Source organism: Geotrypetes seraphini, chromosome 2 (genome assembly GCF_902459505.1).
Source record: "Geotrypetes seraphini chromosome 2, aGeoSer1.1, whole genome shotgun sequence".
NCBI classification, from domain to species: Eukaryota; Metazoa; Chordata; class Amphibia; order Gymnophiona; family Dermophiidae; genus Geotrypetes; species Geotrypetes seraphini.
In genome coordinates this window covers 509205060-509228208 of record NC_047085.1, presented here as the reverse complement: position 1 = coordinate 509228208, position 23149 = coordinate 509205060, and the positions used below count along the sequence as shown (strand labels likewise).

Here is a 23149-nt window from a genome sequence, read left to right as displayed (position 1 = left end):
TTTTTTATTTATTCAATTTTCTATACCGTTCTCCCAGGGGAGCTCAGAACGGTTTACATGCTTTTATTCAGGTACTCAAGCAGTTTTCCCTCTCTGTCCCGGCAGGCTCACAATCTGTCTAACGTACCTGGGGCAATGGAGTACTGGGGAAATAGGCTGTGAAAACTGTAAAGCTGTTTACAGCTACTCTGCATGCTGTTTTGAATTAAATAATTTTCAATTTTTCAATTTGTATTTTATATTTCTTATCTTTTCATTACGTATTATTTAATGTTTTTAGGGTTGAATTTCAATTAAAATTTGTAATTGCCACTAATTGCGCAATTAAAAGATTTTTTTCCCCCACTGTAGCTCCTTGTGACTTTGGGAAATGAAGGGTTAAGTGACTTGTCCAGAGTCATAAGGAGCTGAAGTGAGACAAAAAATAAATATTTATTTATTGGGATATATTTACTGTATTTTCACTCCATAAGACGCACCTGACCATAAGATCCACCCTAGACTTAGAGGAGGAAAACAAGAAAAAAAACCCCAACATTCTGAGTCTGAACAGCTTTGTGGGCTTCTCAAGCCTCTTCCATGCTTTCCTTTTGCCTAGACAACTGGTCCTGGACTTCCACCAGTTGCCTCTGGAGGATTTTCTTGTCCTCCCTTAATTTAGACAACAGATCTAGATTGGTTCATCAAATGTTTCATAATATTTTGTGGAGCTCTCAGATACCTACTCCGTTAATCATTACAGATTATTCAAACGGTTCTGTAGGCAAGGGTATCAATCATTGAGCTCCACCATACCGTAGTATGCAAAAAGTTAAAGCAAGTGCTAAATATTCAACTCTGTATTTTTAGATAAAGCACTTATCTTTTGTGGTGGCTTTGTTATGCCTTGTAGTATGCGCTCTGTGCCCAACGGGACCCGTTTCGCCCAAATAACGGCTTCTTCAGGGGTCTCAAATTGCTGTTAACACAGAAAATGATATTTCACTCATTTGGAAAACATTTTATAGCAAACTTATTTAGGAAAGCGTGTACTCACTGTAATTGCTTGTAGCGGCTTTTTCAAAATGGCGTTAGCAGAGGTTAAACGCCAACGCATGCGCTATATAGATGTATCAATTAAACTACCCCTAGATGTCTTAAAGGGACAATCATCATTTTAAAATTGGAAACTGCTTATGAAACATCAGCTTAGAACAAACTTGAGCTTAGAAAAAAACACTCCAGTCCATATTCGCATTTAGACCGGTAGGTTTTAATGTGCCTAGATTGAAAATCCAACGGGATTCCTTTTGTAGTAAAATTCTTTGTCTGTCACCTCCTCGTGGATTTGATGTCACCCGATCTATTGCAAAGCATTTCAATTCTTTGAAACTATGTTGTGATAGTTTACAATGTTCTACAAGAGGTGCAGTTATTCTCATGCATTTGATATTGGACTTATGTTCAATGATCCGTGTTCTTAATGATCTGATTGATTTTCCAACATACCACTTTTTACATGGACATATTATCACATATATTATGTGATCCGTGGTGCAAGTGAGAAAATGATTAATAGAATAGATCTTTCCATCTTTCTGGCTAGTGAACTCTTTTAGTTGGATCATGTTTTCACACACGCTGCATTTACCACATCTATAAAAACCTTTTGGTAACAAATTATCATCTCTCGATTTGATTTTGAAATCTGCTGGAGAGAGTATTTCTTTTAAATTTCTATCTCGTGTGAATGATATACGTAATTCTGTTTCTTTGAACGTAGTGTTAGTTCGCATAATTCTCCAATTATTCTTCAAAATTTTTGCGATGTTGCTGCCATACGCTGAAAATTTCATTACACAAGTCATTATTTCTTCTTCATTTGGATGTTCTTTTTTAATGTTCTTGTGAATTAGCCAATCTCTGTTGTAATATTTTGCCCTCTTAAATGTTCTCTTCAAAATTTTGCTTGGATATCCACGATTTTCAAGTTTTTTTATGAGCACTTTGGATTGTGATGTAAATCTTTTTTTAGAGGAGCAATTTCTTTTTAAACGTAAGAATTGTGAGAAAGGTAAATTCTGCTTTAAACTTACGGGGTGACAGCTGTGGTATGACAAGAAAGTGTTCCTGTCAGTTTCTTTTGTGTAAACGTCAAATTCAAAATGCATTTCTTTTTGTATAATCATCACATCTAGATAATTTATATTGTGTTTTGAATATTGCATTGTAAACACAATGTTGGAATCACAACTATTAAGCCAGGAAAGAAATGACAATAATTCTTTTTCATCTCCTGTCCACAACATCAGAACGTCATCTATGTACCTTAGCCAACAATAAATTTTAGATGAAAATGGCGAATGATCGATCCAAGTTGATTCGAAATCTGCCATATAAAGATTTGCCACTGAGGGAGCAAAGACCGCTCCCATAGCTACTCCCATTCTTTGCTTACATGATCCAACTAAAAGAGTTCACTAGCCAGAAAGATGGAAAGATCTATTCTATTAATCATTTTCTCACTTGCACCACGGATCACATAATATATGTGATAATATGTCCATGTAAAAAGTGGTATGTTGGAAAATCAATCAGATCATTAAGAACACGGATCATTGAACATAAGTCCAATATCAAATGCATGAGAATAACTGCACCTCTTGTAGAACATTGTAAACTATCACAACATAGTTTCAAAGAATTGAAATGCTTTGCAATAGATCGGGTGACATCAAATCCACGAGGAGGTGACAGACAAAGAATTTTACTACAAAAGGAATCCCGTTGGATTTTCAATCTAGGCACATTAAAACCTACCGGTCTAAATGCGAATATGGACTGGAGTGTTTTTTTTCTAAGCTCAAGTTTGTTCTAAGCTGATGTTTCATAAGCAGTTTCCAATTTTAAAATGATGATTGTCCCTTTAAGACATCTAGGGGTAGTTTAATTGATACATCTATATAGCGCATGCGTTGGCGTTTAACCTCTGCTAACGCCATTTTGAAAAAGCCGCTACAAGCAATTACAGTGAGTACACGCTTTCCTAAATAAGTTTGCTATAAAATGTTTTCCAAATGAGTGAAATATCATTTTCTGTGTTAACAGCAATTTGAGACCCCTGAAGAAGCCGTTATTTGGGCGAAACGGGTCCCGTTGGGCACAGAGCGCATACTACAAGGCATAACAAAGCCACCACAAAAGATAAGTGCTTTATCTAAAAATACAGAGTTGAATATTTAGCACTTGCTTTAACTTTTTGCATACTACGGTATGGTGGAGCTCAATGATTGATACCCTTGCCTACAGAACCGTTTGAATAATCTGTAATGATTAACGGAGTAGGTATCTGAGAGCTCCACAAAATATTATGAAACATTTGATGAACCAATCTAGATCTGTTGTCTGGTTTCAGAGTTATTAGATTGTAAGCCATTATATCATTGTGAGTGTACCTCCCTTAATTTAGCCACATATTCCACAGCAAATAGCCGGTCTTCTAACAGGTCTTCAATTTGGCGCTTAGCCTGGTCTAGCTCAGTAGCTAGATCTTGAATTGGGCTTTGGAACCCCTCCAGGTAATCATCTTGAAGCTCTGTCTCCCCTTCTGGCTGAGACACCATGGCAGATACCCCATTCCAACCTTCAGTGGGCTCCAAATCACAGGGTTTGACCATTCTCCTTCTCTTGGGCTGTCTGTGAGTCAGGGTTTGGACACGCTGGTCTCCTTTCCCTTCTTGGAACTTTTGGGCTTCCATTTCCCCACTCTCCTGGATTTAAAACCTGCTTCTTTCTGCTGGCTAGTTCCTTGACTGCCTCCTGGTGGTCTACTGGCTCCAGGGCACTTAATCTCTTGTGCTCCTCTGACCCTGCCAGGACCCTGGTGCAAGATCAGCCAGGTTTTTTGCCACTCTTCCTCCCAAACTCCCATTTTGGGTTCCTAGATTCTGGTCTCTCACCAGTGGAACCTGGAGTACTGACTTTTATATTTCAATCTGTTTTATTGAAGGAACATATCCGAACAGTGCAAATTAAAAATACAAGCAGAGCCCTAGTTCTTGTGGGCCCACTCCTGGAATTATGCTAACATTGTAAATAGTTCCCCCAAGCAGTACAAAGTATGCCAACATTCCCCCCCCCCCCCAAGTAAGACCCTAAAGATGGAATGTCACAACAGGAAAAAAAAGGCAGTATATTAATGTAAATCATTCAAAATCAGATTTCTAGCTCTGTATGATAAAGACTGGAGTTTAGGGTCCCAGATCAACAGGAAGATTCTTGTAAATTTAAGTCAGATGAGCCTCCCAAAGCTCGAAAAGTAGCAACCTATGGGGTTGATTTCTCCAATGCCAAAAACTCGGGGAGAATCCTGTACCCAAGACTGCATTACGCACTTATGGCCCACCATACATGCCTTCAGAAACAACATGCTCACATACACAAACACACACATACTGTGTATTTAATATTCTAGCAAAATATCAGTTGAAATAAAGAAATCAGTAAACTAATAAAAGAAAAAGTACATAAATAAGGAAATAGTCCACAATATTAAGGAGGAGCCACAGGAAAAAGAACCAGGGGCCACAGATGTTAGGCGATTCTACGACTCTCAAAAATCATAACTTGTCTGGAGAGAGTGCATTTATAGATAGGCTTACCAGAAGTCCGGACTTCCTTGGACGTTTCCTCCTTTTAGAGGACAGACTCGGGCATACCGCTGCTGTCGGAACGAGATGTGGAGATTTTAAATGCAGCCATTACCCCTAAAGAATTACAAAACGCAATTCAGCTCCAAAGAAATGATTCTGCCCGAGGCCGGATGGCTTCACGGCAGAATTTTATAAGCTATTATCTGGGCAGGTTGGGCCCATATTAAGGGACTATAATGCCCAGGCGATACAGGATGAGCAATTTCCGATAGAAGCTAATGATGCTTTAATAACCTTGATATTGAAGCCAGGAAAAGAGAACACATCCCCCTAGTCCTATAGACCTACTTCTCTTTTAAATGTGGATATTAAAATCTTGTCTAAAATATTGGCTGATAGACTAGCCAACCTCCTTCCGAACATTATCGATTCGGCTGAGGTGGGTTTTGTGAGAGGCAGACAGGCGGTACACAATGTCCGTAAGGCATTGTTATCTTTGGCTCATGCCCAATCTCAAAACATACCAATGATGCTCCTCAGATTAGACCCCGCCCAAGCCTTTGATCAAGTAAATTGGACTTATTTATTTGAGGTGCTGGCATTTTTGGGGTTGACAGGTTGGTATGTTAGAGCGTTGAGTACTTTGTACGCGTCACCTAGGGCAAGGTTGCTGGTTAATGAGATTATTACATAGAAACATAGAAAGATGACGGCAGAAAAGGGCCAAGGCCCATCAAGTCTGCCCACTCTATAGACCCTCCCCTTAAGATTAGCCAATGTTTTGCCCTGACCCACGTAGGGATCCCACATGGGCGTCCCATTTATTCTTAAAATCTGGCACGCTGCTGGCCTCGATTACCTGTACTAGAAGCTTGTTCCATTGATCAATCACTCGCTCCGTGAAGAAATACTTCTTGGTGTCGCCGTGAAATTTCCCGCCCTTGAGTTTGAGCGGGTGCCCCCTTGTGGTTGAAGGGCCTCTGAGAAGGAAAATGTTATCTTCCACTTCTATACGTCCGGTGACGTATTTAAACGTCTCAATCATGTCTCCCCTCTCCCTGCGTTCCTCGAGAGTGTAGAGCTGCAAATTGTTTAGTCTTGCTTCGTACGAGAGACCTTTAAGCCCTGAGACCATTCTGGTCGCCATCCTTTGGACCGACTCGACCCTCTGCACGTCTTTGCGGTAATATGGCTTCCAGAATTGCACGCAGTATTCCAGATGAGGTCTCACCATGGTCCTGTACAATGGCATTATGACAGCAGGCTTTCTGCTGACGAAACTTCTACGGATGCAACCCAGCATCTGCCTTGCCCTTGAGGAAGCCTTCTCCACCTGATTGGCAGACTTCATGTCTGCACTAATGATTACTCCTAAATCTCGTTCCGCTGAAGTCCTGGTCAAGGTCTCCCCGTTCAAGGTATAAGTTCTGCACGGGTTTCTGCTACCTAGGTGCATGACCTTACACTTCCCAGCATTGAAGCCCAGCTGCCAGGTTGAGGACCAGCATTCCAATGTACGCAGGTCCTACGCCATACTATCTTGTAAATTGCTCTCGCTTACCATATTACATAGTTTGGTGTCGTCGGTGAATAATGTTACTTTACCTTGAAGCCCATGAGTCAGATCTCCTATGAATATGTTGAAGAGGAGCGGACCCAAGACCGAGCTCTGAGGCACCCCGCTGGTCACCTCCGATGTCTCAGAGAAAGTACCGTTAACCATCACCCTCTGAAGTCTGCCACTCAGCCAATCATTGACCCATGCCGTTAGAGTCTCTCCTAACCCCATCGATTTCATCTTGTTTAACAGTCTGCGGTGTGGGACGCTGTCAAAAGCTTTACTGAAGTCTAGGTACACTATGTCCAGTGAATCTCCTTCGTCCAGTCTTTTTGTTACCCAGTCAAAGAAGCTGATGAGGTTTGATTGGCAGGACCTACCCTTGGTGAATCCATGTTGATTGGGGTCCTGTAGATTCCCTTCGTCCAAGACCGTGTCCAATTGGCGTTTGATCAATGTTTCCATGAGTTTGCATACTATCGATGTCAGACTCACCAGTCTGTAATTTGCAGCCTCTGTCCTGCAACCCTTTTTGTGCAGAGGAACAACGTTAGCTGTTTTCCAGTCCAAGGGGACTGTCCCTGTACTCAGTGAGAGATTGAAGAGCACGGCTAACGGTTCTGCCAGGACATCACCTATCTCCCTGAGCACTCTGGGGTGCAGATTGTCCGGTCCCATGGCTTTGTCCACCTTGAGTTTTGTTAGCTCAAAGTAAACCTCGCTGGGTGTGAATTTAAAATTCCGAAACGGGTCTTTTGTGTTTGACTGTGGCTTCAATTGAGGGCCGGACCCTGGCGCCTCGCAGGTGAAGACCGAGCAGAAGTATTCATTCAGTAGTTCGGCCTTTTCGGGATCCGATTCTGCGTAATTCCCGTCCGTTTTTCTCAGGCGTACTATCCCGTCTGTGTTTTTTTTCCTGTCACTGATATACCGGAAGAAGGATTTGTCCCCTTTCTTAATGTTGTTTGCTAGAGTTTCTTCCACTCGAAGTTTGGCCTCCCTGACTGCCGTTTTGACTTGATCCTGTGTAGCAGTTGATCTTCGCTTTTCCCCGTGCGTTTGAAGGAAGCAAATGCGTTTTTCTTCTCCTTAACGAGACGTGAGATCTCTGCGGTGACCCACTGGGGTTTGTCTTTTCTTCGCCGTTTATGTGATGATTTTATGTAACGGCCGGTTGCCTCGTGTATGACAGATTTCAGGGATGACCACATATCCTCCACATTCCCTGTCTCAGTTTGGTCCTGGAGCGCCTGATGGACGAAAACTCCCATGCGTGCAAAGTCTGTTCCTCGGAAGTTGAGTACCTTTGTTTTAGTGTTTGATCTATGGAAACCTTTCCTCAGGTGGAACCATACCATGTTATGATCGCTGGAGGCTAGCTTATCTCCCACGAAGACTTCTGAGACGCTTTCCCCAATTGGTGAGTACTAGGTCAAGGATCGTTTGGGCCCTAGTGGGCTCCATTACCATTTGATTGAGGCGTGCTCCCCTTATGGAGGCTAATAGCCTCTTGCTGCTGCTGGTTGTTGCTGAAGGTGTGCTCCAGTCTACATCCGGCATATTGAAGTCTCCCATTAGTGCAACGTCCCCCCCGTAGAGCGATATTTTCTATGTCTTCGATTAGTTCCGTGTCCTTGTCTTCCGGTTGTCTTGGAGGTCTATATACTACACCAAGATACAGGCATTTTTCTCTCCCTCTGGCCAGGTTCACCCAGAGGGATTCCCTGGTGTACTTAACATCGGTGATTCTGGTAGTTTTGAATCCCATTTTGATAGAAAGAGGTACCAGACAGGAGTGTCCTTTGTCCCCTCTCCTTTTCTTGCTTTATTTGGAACCTTTTCTTCGCACAGTATCTCAAGATCGCGATATTGCAGGGATGGACTTTGTCCACCACTCCATAAAAGTGTTAGCATTTGCGGATGATTTATTGTTTACGCTAACTAACCCCAATCACTCTATTCCCCACCTTTGCAAGCTTTGAATGAATTCAGATTTTATTCAGGCTTTACACTGAATTATCAGAAATCTATACCTTTGGCCAGCCCGATTGTGCTGCAACACACATGGGTGGGGGGTTTTCCTTTTACATGGGCGACATCATCCATTCGCTATTTGGGAATTTGGATTCCTAGAGATCTTAAGACTCTTTACGATAGCAATATTTCACCTCTATTGCAGGATACTCTGCAATGCTTGCAAAATTGGTCTACCTTCCCCCTATCGATAGCGGCCCTCTATAATATGGTACTTTTTCCAAAATGGCTGTATCGATTTCAGGTGCTCCCGCTGCTCTTATCTTATACTTACAACACTCGCCTAACCAAGAGTTTAAAATGTTATTTGTGGGGGGTAGGCGAACTCATATGCAATTTTTTAAGATGTGCTTGCCCAGGGATAGGGGGGGTATGGCTTATTGAACATTCGCTGGTACGCCATGGCTTGCCAGATGAGAGATATTAATGATTGGTTTAGGGAGACTGCTTATTTTACTGCTACATCATTAGAATTATCTCTGTTATCTCCATTTCATGTAAGCTATTTTTTACATGTGGCTGATCCGCAGCTATGTCCATTGGTGACACATTATCCTGTATTTGCTCCAGCACGGCGTACTTGGAAGTGGGTATGTAAATCTGCCAAGTTCTCTTCTGGGGTATCTCTGTACTTGCCCATCCAGGGCAATTGTGCCTTTCAGCCAGGATTACAAAATAAGCCCTTTCAAAGATGGGGAACAAACGGATTACAATATCTTTTTCATTTGTTCTTGGAGGAGGGACGGATGGCTACCATTTTGGAATTAAGTCGTATGTTTGACTTACCGGCCAAGGATATATTTGCATATTATCAGATACGACATTATATTCATTCTTTACCAGCAGATCACTTGACAAAAGACAATCGGGAAGCTCTCTCTGAACTCTAGTCTTTCAGCACAACAGAGGATTCCATTTCGCTTTCACATTATGAGTATTTGGGATAGCCAACCAGGACCGAATTTGGACATTTTGGCAGCATCATGGGCTGAGGATTTGCGATGTGCTTTAACAGAAAGTGTCCCCTAATATTACTCACTGGAACTGCAATTGAAGATTGTCCTGCGACTCTACATATCACCTGAAAGAGCATCTCGGATGGGAATTACCACATACCATATTTGTCCGAAGTGCGATTATGCCCATGCATCATTGGGACATATGCTTTGGAATTTTCCTAAAATTTTACAGTTTTGGCAACGCCTGGGCCACTATACTACATCTCTTTGGGGTAAGCGCTGGCTCCCCCAGCCGAGAGCATTATTTGGTTTTTATAACATAGTCACGCCAAAACTTAAAGGGATGACAGCCTTCGTGACTAGAGTGCTGCTGTTGGGAAAAAAAGCTATCTTGACTGGTTGTCCCGGGATCCGCCTTCTTATTCCCAATGGAGATCGTTGATGATTGTGCATGTCACGTTGGAGAGGAAACAGGTCGGGGATCTGGGCCATGGTCCGGGCCGTAGAATCTGTCAGAGTTGGGAACGTTTTTGGATGGACCTTACGCCACATGCTCACAGTAGATTATTGAATTTGTGAGACTGACATTATGCTTCCTGCAATGGTACTGGACTCCTGGGGTATTGGGGGAAGGAGGGGGGGTTTGGGATTTTGGTACACGTGGAAGATTTTGATGATGATTCCTGTCTGTATACTTGCATTGTTGTTGGAAATTTAATAAAAATATTTGAACATAAAAATAAAAAGGCTCTATTTATACGAACATATGCTTTTTATCTTTGAAATAATACTACATCCAAGTGTCTAGGGCAAGGGAAGAGCCGAACACATCATCTTCACAAATATGGTAAACTTTTTGTAAGTATATAGATTGGTTAATCTGGTTTTCAGTATCTGATGAAGTCAGGAATTGTTTTCCTCTCATGTGGGTGGAATCTGTAAAAGGAAGTTTCATGTGATCTCCAGAGATCCCCTCAGGTTCATGGAACTCCTGCGGGATTCCCCCCCAGATCCATAGGACTCCCGAGGGGATGGATACTGGTTCTCCATGGTTCCCATGGAAATACCAGCCTACCTTTGTTCCAATGTTCCCTCTAAGCTTCTTGCTAATTTTCATCAAAGGGTGTCAGTGGTCCTTGATCTGGGGGATCTAACCTAACCAACCCAGCCCTTTAGACACCAGGGTTTTGACTTGGGGGGGATGTCGTGGGAAGGGTCCTTGAGTTGGTGGGGTCCGACCCCCCCAGCCCACTAGACCACCAGGGCTTTGTTTCAGGGGCTTGGAAGAGTGTTGGAAGGGGGGGGGGAAGAAGGCTTTTGCTGCTCTTCCTGCTGGCTGATCAGCTGGGCTGGCAGGGGAGACCTCAAAGCCGCTCATTGGCGGCTTTGGAGATTCCCCTTCCAGCTCAACTGATGGCAGCTGAGTCAGCAGGGGAAGCAGTGCTGTGACTCAGTTGATTGGAGCAGGGAGAGCAGTTCGAGACTGACAGGAGGGAGGAGCTGTGCCCAAGAAAAGCAAGCACCAGGCACAGTTCCTCCCCTTTTACCGGTGATTCTTTGCATGAATAGCATACATATAACTTGCATGCTATTATGATGAGTATTATATGTACAAAAAAAAAATTGCTTCCACCAGGGTAATGTGCATTCTGCCCATAATCTGTTTATTTTATCTGGATAATGGAGGTTTAAGTGACTCATCCAGGGTCACAAGTAGTGCAGTGAGAATTGAACCTGGTCCCCTGCACTGACAATAGGGCTATTCCCAATGATGCTTTTGTGATGGAGACCACTGACTATTTTAGTGGCCAGTACTTTAAAGGGTCGTTTTACAAAACAACAGCAAAATGTGACCTTAGTGTGCTTTCCCCCATGCTAAGGGGTTCATTTCAAAAAAAAAAAAAGAAGTCCAGATAACGTCAGAGATCGGCACTTGCATGTCTTACTGACAAAGGGCTAGATTCACTAAGCAAACGTGTACCGATCGGTTTGCGAGCCCTTTACGACCAGATTTCCCTCCTGCACTATTTATTAACGCCTGTAGCGACCCATCCTGATCGTTCCAAGCAAAATAGTCAATCGATTGATTCACTAACAATTGCTTGGCTATTTTGAGTCGGGTTTTACTATTGGCAAACCCGACTGCTGCAGACCTGTCGGTAACGGAGTTACCGTCAGGTCTGCAGGCTGCTTCTCCTGTCACGACTGTTAGGGTGTGCGCATGAGCGGGGATCGCTCTGGCCGTGGGTAGGGGTCAAGCTAACGATTGTCCTCATTTGCATGCAGGCCTTTACTGAATTAGTCGGCCGACGTACAAACGGAAACGGATCGTGCACGGTTTGGAGGTTTAGTGAATCCTGGCCAAAGAAACCCAAGTACATAAAACAGTATTTATCTGTTTTCTAGAAACAGAGAAACATGAAGGCAGAGAAGGAGCCCATCCAGTCTGCCCATCCCCAGAATCCACTAGCTCCTCCTCTCCCTAAGAGATCCCACATTACTGCTCTGGAATGGGAAATCCTAGTAGAGCAATGAAGCATAGAGAGAGGGATCCAGGCCCATATCACACTCTAGCCACTATATTTATGGTGGAAAGTGTGAGCCCACCAAAACTCACCCAAAACCTACTGTACTGCTATATAGGTGCCACCTGCAGTCATAAGTGGAATGCCTGCCATTATGAAGAGGCGGGTCTGCTGGCTTGAGGGAGTAGCATCCTGTCGGCCGGCCTTTATAAACAAGGTAAGCAGGGCAGGGGTTTGTTGGAGGCATGACAGTGGCAGGGGGAGGGAGAGGGCATCCCTCCCGCTGCAGGAGGGGGTCGGGGGCTTGGTTGGCAGTGGGAGGGTGTGGGCATTCCTCCTGCTGCTGAAGGGTATGGGGGGGTTGGTTGGTGATGGGAGGGAATGGGCATCCCTTCTACTGCTGGGGGAGTGTCTGTGGGGCTCCAGCAAAATTTTCTGGCAGGTAGTGCTGCCCAATTCACGATTCGAATCGATTCACCGATTCACTTCAGATTAATTGATTTAAAATAAAAAAAAATCAGCCTCCCGATTCGGTGACTGACCCTCCCCCCTCTGCCCCCTAAAGCAGGAGCGGCAGCACTGCTTCTTTGCTGGCAGGCCGCTGCCACTCCTGCTTTAGAGGGCGTGGGGGGAGGGTCAGTCAGGAAGTGCTGGTGTCCAGCTTCCCTCATGGCCTCCCGCGCATCCATTTACCTAATTCCAGCAGCAGAGCAGCCTGGGGATGGAGATATAAAAAAGGATAGATGCCAGACCTCCAGGGAAGGGAAACGGAAGAGGAGGACAGAGATGGAAGATGGATGGTTAGCACTGAGAAAGAAGAAAATGACAAATGGGCAGGAAACACTGGCAAACCCATCTCGTGATGGCATCAAGTTTAATAGAGTAAGGTTTCCCCTAAATGGCATGATTGATGTGGGGGAGTTGTTACTGTCTGAGTGCCAGGCAAGAAATGGGAGATGGCATGACTAGTGAATGTGTGGCAGGAGACCTCACAGAAAGGATAGATTTATGTTCTAAGTGCCAGTGTGAGAAGGAACTGTGGTTGGAGAGAGAGAGCAAACTAAGGCTCCAAGGCTTTCTTCTTTTCTACCCTTGAGTGGATGAGAAGAGATTCTGCTTAATGCAGCTTTAGGAGGGGCACAACCCAGGCTGACAAGATGCAACCGAAGAAAAAAAATGTAAAGGAATGATCACTTTAAGGGAATATTCAGAATTTTAAAAAAAGAGAGAGATTAATGTCAGAATGAAGGAATGCAGGAATGTCGGTTTCATCGGATGAAGGTCGCATATGACAGTGCAGCTCTATATCACTTGAATGGTATACAAATAAATTACCTATTCTTACTTTTGGGCTCTTTGAAAAAGATTTCCAAAACGTGGTCGTCGGGACCCTTTGACCCCCAAAAGTTAAATGACACATTATTTTATTCTGATTGTGAAGGAGTCTGGGACTGGTTTTCCTAAGTGTTGAACTAAGTTTTCTCTTTAATAAAATGCTGAATTATGTTTAGCTGCAGACCTAACTTATCTCATGTTCTAGCCTGCCTACACTGGGTGTGTTAGCTTGGGCATTCTAGCTTCTTATGGCTATCTCAGCATAAACAACATGCAACAGAAAAACTGCAGGGCCTAGATAAGTGACCTGCTAGTGTGAGCTGAGGACCAATGATTGTTAAGAAAAGTAACAGGTGAAAAGTTTTTTCTATAATTCAGTTGTATAGCCAGAAGAATGTATAAATATCTCTGTAACTTCCTGGTTTCGGGGTCCGCATATCTGTGCTTTCTTCAAGTCTCTAAGTTTTGTGGCTGCCCAAAGTGACCTTTCAATTCAAGATTCTCTTGAGTAACTATATTGCATTCATTCCATACACAGTGATTGTGGGGGTGGGGTTGGCTGAATTACACAATTCTGAGTGTATGTGAATCTTATCACATTTATGATGCTGTAGACATCTTTTTTCATATTAGACTCTTTTCATCACCACTGTGGTCTAAATTCCCAGAAGAGTCTCTTTCTCCTGCTTTTAGTCAGAGCTGACAGGCTGGTAGACTCTTTCTCTCCACAGTAGGTTGAAAACGCTTCCGGGGTTGGTTCTGATGAACTGTGAAGAAGTGAAACGATCTAATTACAGTATTGTAGGAGGAGCTGAGAGTGACGCCTTCTTTTCTCCTCTCCCCCAATCAGGGCTAGAGGGCGGACCCTTCTATGACTCTCCCCGCCCCAGGGACCATTCTGACCAATCAGCACTGAAAGCGATTGGAGACCGTGAGTCACTCAGTGAGAAGATCCGCCTCTCCGTTGTGACATCATCGGTCTGTGCCAAATAGGCAATCTCTTGTTTCCGCTTTCTTTGTTTCATAAACCGGAAATCTCCAGCTCTAAATCTCCGTTTCTGCCTTTCTCTCCCTGCACGAGGCCAGAAAAAGAGCCTCCAGTCAGGAAAATGCCTGCAAGAGCTTCTGGGCAGGTAGGAGACTGGCCCTAACATCCTGCCCCTGCTGCACTTTTCTCATCTGGGATCCTAAGCAGTCCTGGGGCTGGACACTGGCACTTTGGGCCTCTTGTCTAGTTGCTCTGCTCCTTTTCTGGGACACAAATCTCTCTTCAAATAAATATCACCCTACTCTGAGCCTGTGTTAATATGTGACACTGAATTATATACTCACAAAAATATGTTCTTCTGCTCTGCTGAGCCCCAGTCCTGGGGGGATCTGAAATGTAACCCCATTATGGGACAGTGTCTTCTGCAATTCTAAATTATATGCATTCTGCAAACTTTTCCCTACCCCAATGGGCACCAGCATTGGGAGATCTGGTGGTCTGTGCAATGCTGAAGATTCTGAGTGTGTTTCTGCTTTGTATTTCAGATGCCTGTAAAGTTCGAGGACATTGCTGTCTCTTTCTCCCAGGAGGAGTGGGAGTATTTAAATGACGAGCAGAAGGAGCTCTACAGGGAGGTGATGAAGGAGAATTATCAGACCCTGATCTCACTGGGTAAGGGATCATATTACATTTTTTTTTTTAAATCAGTAATGAGACATCATTATAAATCCAAAAAGCAAATGTAGAAAGTTGAAAAAAATCACATAGCAAAAAACTTTATATTAATGCTCAAAAATAATATTATGTAGAAGCACCAGCACACTCAGTCGATCATATCCGTGAAAAGATAGACAGCAATTGACAGTCTCCATAGAAATAGATGGCAGATAAGGGCCACGGCCCATCCAGTCTGCCCACCCTAATGACCCTCCCCTGCCTTTACCCTGCGAATAGATCCCACGTGTCGATCCCATTTGGCCTTAAAATCAGGCACGCTGCTGGCCTCAATCACCTGAAGTGGAAGACCATTCCAGCGATCAACCACCCTTTCGGTGAAAAAGAATTTCCTGGTGTTACCGCGCAGTTTCCCGCCTCTGATTTTCCACGGATGTCCTCTTGTTGCCGTGGGACCCTTGAAAAAGAAGATATCCTCCTCTGCATCGATGCGGCCCGTGAGATATTTGAACGTCTCGATCATGTCTCCCCTCTCTCTGCGCTCCTCGAGCGAGTATAGCTGTAATTTATCTAACCGTTCTTCGTACGGGAGATCCTTCAGTCCCGAGATCATCCGGGTGGCCATTCTCTGGACCGATTCCAGCCTCAGCACATCCTTATGGTAATGCGGCCTCCAGAATTGCACACAGTATTCCAGGTGGGGTCTCACCATGGATCTATACAAAGGCATAATGACCTCAGGCTTATGGCTGACGAAACCCCTGTGTATGCAACCTATGATTTGTCTTGCCTTGGATGAAGCTTGCTCCACTTGATTGGCAGCCTTCATGTCCTCACTGATGATCACCCCTAAGTCTCGTTCTGCTACCGTTCTTGTTAGGATCTCGCCATTAAGGGTATAAGTCCTACATGGATTTTGGGTATCCAGGTGCATAACTTTGCATTTTTTGGCATTGAAGCTGAGCTGCCATGTCTTAGACCAGTTCTCTAGTAAGAGTAGATCGTGTATCATATTGTCAGGCATTGAATTTTTATCCATTGTGCTTTTGCCCACTACATTGCATAGTTTGGCGTCATTGGCGAATAATGTTATCTTACCTCGGAGCCCTTCTGCCAAGTCCCTTATAAAGATATTGAATAGTTTCGGGCCCAAGACCGAGCCCTGGGGCACTCCGCTGATCACCTCCGTCATTTCAGAGGGGGTGCCGTTCACCATTACCCTTTGAACCCTACCTCTAAGCCAGTTCCCAACCCACTTCGTCAATGTGTCGCCCAATCCTATGGAACTCATCTTGCTTAGCAACCTGCGATGAGGTACGCTATCGAATGCTTTGCTAAACTCCAGGTATACGATGTCCAGGGACTCTCCAACATCTCCCTTCATAAATTGGCACCTGTCGATCACAGGTGCTTAAACTACATAAATAATGGAAATACTTTCAATCCCAGCTTTATCCATATTCTCAGATAATAGTATGGTAATCTTTTTTTTTTTTTCTGTTTTGCCTTTCTGAATCTTAAAGACAGTGATTCATAATTTAAACTTGATTCTTGGGATTATAGGCAGCCAGTGTATTTATTTGATTAATTTTCTATCCCATTCTCCCCAAAGAGCTTGGAACGGATTACAGGTTGACATACATAAAATATACACAGGAGGATTGCGAAGACCTGCAACAGGACATAAACACGCTCGAGAAATGGGCCACGATATGGTAAATGAAGTTTAACGTGGATAAGTGTAAGGTAATGTATGTTGGTAACAAAAATCTTGTACACAAATACAGGATGTCTCGTGCAGTACTTGGAGAAAACTCCCAGGAAAGAGACTTGGGAGTACTGGTCGACAAATCGATGAAGCTGTCCGCGCAATGTGTGGCGGCGGCGGCGAAAAGGGCGAACAGAATGCTAGGAATAATTAAGAAGAGGATCACGAACAGATCAGAGAAGGTTATCATGCCGCTGTACCGAGCTATGGTACGGCCCCACCTGGAATATTGCATCCAGCACTGTTCGCTGTACTTGAAGAAAGACATGGTATTACTCGAATGGGTCCAGAGAAAAGCGACTAAAATGGTTAAAGGGCTGGAGGAGTTGTCATACAGTGACAGATTAGAGAAACTGGGTCTCTTCTCCCTTGAAAAGAGGAGACTGAGAGTGGACATGATAGAAACATTCAAGATAATGAAGTGAATAGACTTAGTAAATAAAGACAGATTGTTAACCCTCTCTAAGGTGGGGAGAACGAGAGGGCACTCTCTAAAGTTAAAAGGGGATAGATTCCGTACAACCGTAAGGAAGTTCTTTTTCACCCAGAGAGTGGTGGAAAACTGGAACGCTCTTCCGGAGGCTGTCGGGGAAAACACCCTCCAGGGTTTCAAGACAAAGTTAGACAAATTCCTACTCGATCAGACGTACGCAGGTAAGGCTAGACTCAGGGCTCAGGTCCTTGACCTAGGGGCTGCCACGGGAACGGACTGTTGGCACGATGGACCACTGGTCTGATCCAGCAGTGGCAATTCTTATGTTCTTACACACAATAAAGTGGAAAACAAAAATTGTACTGCCAACTTCATAGAAGCACAATAGAAAATATATTATACAGTTCACAGGTTTTACAGTACAAGTTTTTTTGCTAATTCGATGCATACTAGGGCTTGTGGTAGACTAGTCCATTTGGCTGGTTTGCCCTGGAAGTTTAGCACATATACAGCTAAGACACAATTCCATATAATGAAAATTTGTATTTGTTAATGTTTGCCTCACACAAAATAGAATGAATTTGGCTTACCGCAGCCACCAGTCTATTTTCTCAAGGCCTGCCTTCTCCGTCTATCTAGGGAAAACTTGAGAGTTCCTCTTTCTCCCTCGGGGACCTCTAGAATGGACCCAGTATGGGTAGAAATACCTACCTCTCTCCTGTGAGTCCCGCCCATGTGATTCAACACTGGGCTCCATAGCTGATTGCATTTGATTAACATCTCCTGCTCTCCAGGGGTATAATATTTGCATGGGGAGGGAAAACCCCTTAATTTGTTACAGGAATCTAATACTAATATACATAATTTGTAGTTTACAAGATAAATTTCACATAGTTACAATGCAAGATTTATCAATATAAGTTTTTATCCTAACGTGACACATATCGAGGATCTGGTGCCTAGATCCATTAATATTTCTTTGTAATCTATCGGCCTTAGGTGATGGAGTTAGGTGAAGTGGTATGGTTATATTGCTTTTCTAAAGCTGAAGACTCCTTCAAGGGATCTGATCTGTGGGGGCAGTTGATTCCAGTGGCTTGGTATGAAGTGGGAGTAGGAATGTTGTTTGGCAGTTTGCAGTTGTAGGGAATGACCAGGGGATATTTTGAGGCGAATTTCATCCTGTGAGTGGAGGGACCTGTTCGGCACATACGAAGGAAGCTTAATTGTTGTGTAGCCCGGGTTTTGAACACTAGCATTAGTCCTTTGAAGACACAGCGTTTGGCTACGGGCAGCCAATGAGCCAACGATAGAGCCTGGGTGACAGGGTCATGGGCAAGGACGTTTTTTAGAAGTCTGATTGACGCATTTTGTACATGCTGTAGACATCATATATTCGCTGCGGGACCATTGAATAGGGCGTTGCAGTAGTCCATGCAGGAAAGGACTAAGGTAGTTGTGTGAAGTCAGACTCAGAAAAGTAATTCCTTATTTTTCGGAACGGACATAGGTAATAAAATGAGGATATGGTTGGAAAGCGACAGGTTGGAGACAAGGAGTATTCCTTGGCTGCGTGCATGGTCCTTCGCATTTATGGTAATTGAGTCCCAGTGTAGTGAGAGATGGATGTGGTTGCAGTGCTCTTTGCAGATCCAAAGGAGTTCTGTTTTGGAGGTGTTTAATTGTAGGCATTTAATTGTAATTTGTTTTCAGACATCCTGTTTTTGATTTCCGAGAGGCTTTTTAGGAATTTTGTGATCTGGGCATCACAAGGTTCTCCTAGCAGTAGGTATAGTTTCATATAGTAGGGTTGTAGGTGTTCTGATTTCCATAGTTTGTATATGAGTCTTACTGTTGCATTTTGGACTAGTTGTAGATGCAATAGCAGTGTTTTTGAGCAAAGAACTAGTGTTAAGTTACAGTAGTCTAGTCAGGATAGGATTAGGGATTGCACTAAGATTCGGAAAGCCTCTGTTTCAAAGTATTTTCTAATGGATCTTAGCTTTCTCATCATAAGGAAAGATTGTTTTAGTATTGATTGTACGTGGCTCTTCATGGATAGGTGGCTATCAATTTCTACTTCTAGGATTCAGGATGGTGACCTTAAATATAGATCCACACAAGGTTAATCATACAAAGATTAGGTGACTAAATGAAGGAAAGAATCTCAGAATTGCCACTCCAAGGATCATAGTAATATTATCCATATAGGAAATTGTGGCATGGGTATCTTTCATCGATCCAAAACCTTCATATATTACAATGACTATTATCCCAGGACAAGCAGGCATGATATTCTCACATGTGGGTGACGTCATCTACGGAGCCCCGATGCTCCACTAGAGGGCGCATCCCCTCTTCGTGGTCTCCAGTTCGTTTTTTTTCCGCGGAGCCTAGAAGTCGTGTATTTTTAGGCTCTGCCCCAAGTGCCTTCTAGCACCGCGTTTTTTCTTATTTTTCTTATTTTTAGAGTTTAAAGTCGCTATGTGCCTCTTTTTTCCTGCTCATCTTCGTTTTGAGGCAACCCGGAGGCTTCCGGGTTGTCGTGACCACGTGGGCCGCGGCCGGTTTCATTTTCTATGTCCCGGCCTTTGACCGGTTTCAAAAAGTGCTCTTGGTGCGAGCGGCTTCTCTCCATTACAGACCCGCATCGCCGGTGCACCCTCTGCCTAGAGGCCGATCATCCAACCGATTCCTGCCCCCAGTGCACTACTTTCCAGAACCGGGCCCTCCGTCGAAGAAAAGCCCGCATGGCGGATATTTTCGTCGCCGACCAGCCCTCTACCTCGGCCTCGAGCTCGGCCCCGGCCTTGGCCTCGGGTACCTTGGCACCACCTCGAGAATCGACCCTGAAGTCCTCGGGCACGCAGAAGTCCTCGGCTCCGGGTAAGTCCCCTCTTCCTTCATCAGGTTCCGCTACGGCGAAGAAGCCAGCCTCGGGGACGCCGGCGGCACATGGTGGAAGTTCCATACCTACGGCCCCGACGAAGTCCTCCAAGTCCTCTCGACGTGCCTCTACCACCCGGGAATACTGAAAATCGAGGTTGCCCTCGGTGGAGTGCACAGCGGCATCGGACATGCCCTCGATGCTGTCCGTGTCCGTTTTTCAGGGCATGCTCCGGGCGATGATCTCGTCTGAGCTGTCCACTGCGCTGGCCCATCTGCACCGGCCCCGAACTCGACCTCACGTGCGCCGGACCAGCCTGAGCCTCGCATTGAGCCCCCTCGGGGCAAGGTACGCCAATCTCGCCGCATCTCATCCTCTTCGGATTCCTCGCCGAGGCGATCGGGACGCTCTCCCCCCACGGACCGCCGCGGGGCAAAGCGTAGGTCTAAACAGATCGAACCCTCGAGCCGCCGGACCTCCAAGAAGGCCCGAAGCTCACCTACTCCCCGAGGCCGCCCCCCGACTCTCCAACCCTCGGATTCTTCTGACTCCCCCTCAGTCCGGGGCTCCGGCCCGAGGTTCCAGGCTTTCGCTGAGGGAGTCTGGGTCCAGGTCTCCGACTCGACATCGGTCGGTGCCTCGCACTCCGGCGGCGTCCCCGAGGGGCTCCTCGAGTCGACACAGGTCCTCGACCCCGGAACACTTTCGCAGTGCATCCCCGGTCTCGGAACGCGGGTCGGAGCGTGAGCCTCGCTGCTCGAGGGAAGCTTCCCCGTCCTTTTCAGCACGGCAGAGGTCTCGCTCACCGTCCCCTCACAGGGCTCCAGGAGCATCCCGCCCTTCCTTCACTCGATTTGTCCGACTCGAGGTATTCTAAGGAGTACTTGGTGGAACTGGATATGTCCTCTCCACCTAGAGAGTCCCTTCGCCTGCCACTGAACCCAGTGCTCCGGCAGGCATTTATCATGAATCTGGAGACTCCCTATATGGTGACGGCTGTCCCCTCCAAAATGGAGTCTAAATACCGGACAGTGCCCTGCCAGGGGTTTGAGCACCCACAGCTCTCCCACCAATTGCTGTTGGTGGAATCTTCCTTGAAAAAGGCTCACCCCTCCCGAGTCTCAGCCGCGGTCCCCCCGGGTAGGGAGGGTCGGACCCTCGACAAATTCGGCAGGAGACTATACCAGAACTTTATGATAGCCTCAAGGGTGCAAAATTACACCTTCACGTTTACGTCCTACCTGAAACACCTGATTGGACTTTTGGGAGCCTTTGAGACGGACTTGCCGGCCTCCCATCGAGGAGCGTTTGGCCTGCTCCTAGAGGATTTCTCCAACCTACGCCTTCATTTATTCCATGCGGCCTATGATGGCTTCGAGCTTTCCTCCAGGTTGGCAGCCTTCGCTGTGGCCATGCGTCGCCTGGCTTGGTTGCGCCTGGTCGACATGGACCCCAACTTACAAGACCGGTTGGCTAACCTCCCTTGTGTGGGCAAGGAACTTTTTGACGATATCATCAAAGCGACTACAAAACACCTCTCTGAGCACGAGCGCTCGTTACTTCCTGGTACTGAAGAAGACGGGAGACCTGTGCCCAATTCTGGACTTGAGACGCCTGAACAAATTTCTGGTCCGGGAAAAGTTTCGGATGCTTTCCCTCCCGATTCTTTACCCTCTGATCGACGAGGGCGATTGGCTCTGCTCCCTCGATCTGAAGGAGGCCTACACACATGTTCGAGTGCATCCTGCTTACCACAGGTTCCTGCGTTTTCAGGTGGGAGACCTTCATTTACAATACCAAGTCCTCCCCTTTGGCCTCGCCTCGTCACCTCGGGTCTTCACGAAGTGTCTCGTGATGGTCGCAGCTGCCTTGTGCTCTCAGGGTCTTCAGGTATTCCCCTACCTGGACGACTGGTTGATCAAAGCTCCGTCCAGGGAGGGGGTTATCTCAGCGACCCGTCAGACTATTATTTACCTTCAGGGTCTGGGGTTCAAGGTAAACTTTCCAAAATCCCAGCTGTGCCCCTCTCAGTCCTTACAGTTCATCGGGGCCGTGCTGGACACGGTTCGCCTCCGTTCCTTCCTTCCCCCTCCGCGTCTGGAGGCGTTAGTAAGTCTGAGTTGACGGATTTCGCTGCTGACCTCGGTCTCAGCACGGCAGATGATGACGCTTCTGGGCCACATGGCCTCTACCGTCCACGTCATACCCTTCGCCCGTCTCCATCTGCGGATTCCTCAATGGACACTGGCCTCTCAATGGCGTCAGGACCGGGACCCGATCAACCGTCCCGTGACAGTGACTCCTTCCTTGCATCGATCGCTCCGCTGGTGGGCCGACTCTTCAAATCTTTCCAAAGGTTTGCTCTTTCTCGCCCCCCCACACAGCAAGGTACTCACCACTGACTCATCGGAGTACGCTTGGGGGGCTCATCTGGATAGTCTACGCACTCAGGGGATGTGGTCAGCAGAGGACCGTCGCTGTCACATCAACGTGCTGGAACTTCGGGCCATCTATCTCGCCGCTGTGGCCTTTCAACATCTGCTCCACGACCGGGTGGTTCTCGTCCGTACCGACAACCAGGTGGCAGTGTACTATGTAAACAAGCAAGGCGGGACGGGGTCCTGGTCCCTCTGTCAGGAAGCTCTACGCCTCTGGAAGTGGGCGGTTTCCAACAACATCTTCCTTCGAGCGGTGTACATACAAGGAGAGCGGAATTGTCTGGCGGACAGACTCAGCCGCCTACTCCAGCCGCATGAGTGGTCTCTGCATTCTCAGGCCTTGGGACAGGTGTTCGACAGGTGGGGAACTCCTCAGATAGATCTGTTTGTTTCCCCCCTCAATCACAAACTGCCTCACTTCTGTTCCCGGATGTACTCCCCGGACCGTGTCGGGGCCGACGCCTTCCTCCTGGATTGTGAGGGAAGGTTTCTGTACGCGTTTCCGCCTTTTCCTCTGATTCTGCGGACGCTGGTCCATCTCAAATCGGTGCGAGCCACTCTGATCTTGATTGCTCCTCGGTGGCCGCGCCAGCCTTGGTTTTCCCTTCTACTTCAACTCAGTGTCAGGGATCCTCTGCTTCTGCCTCTGTTTCCCTCTCTGCTATCTCAGAGTCAGGGTTCACTGTTACATCCCAATCTTCAGTCTCTTCATCTGACTGCTTGGTTTCTTTCCCCCTGACTTCTCTTCCGGTGTCTCAGTCAGTCAGGGAGATATTGGAGGCTTCACGGAAGGCCTCGACTAGACTCTGCTATTCTCAGAAGTGGACTAGATTTTCATCCTGGTGCTCCTCTCATCGGCAGGACCCTGTGTCAGTCCCTGTGTCTTCGGTTCTGGACTATTTACTTCATTTGTCTCAT

General features: G+C 45.9%; 1 protein-coding gene across 1 annotated transcript in view; it reads left to right on the top strand.

The window, feature by feature from the left end:
* The first annotated feature begins 14021 nt into the window (after positions 1 to 14021).
* Positions 14022 to 23149, top strand: part of LOC117354604 (zinc finger protein 271-like) — a 106649-nt gene continuing 97521 nt past the window's right edge. Inside the window, exons 1-2 of the mRNA XM_033932391.1 lie at positions 14022 to 14175; positions 14576 to 14702. Coding sequence (XP_033788282.1) covers positions 14152 to 14175; positions 14576 to 14702 — 151 coding nt within the window. The 5' untranslated portion in view covers positions 14022 to 14151. The remainder of the gene's footprint in view (positions 14176 to 14575; positions 14703 to 23149) is intronic.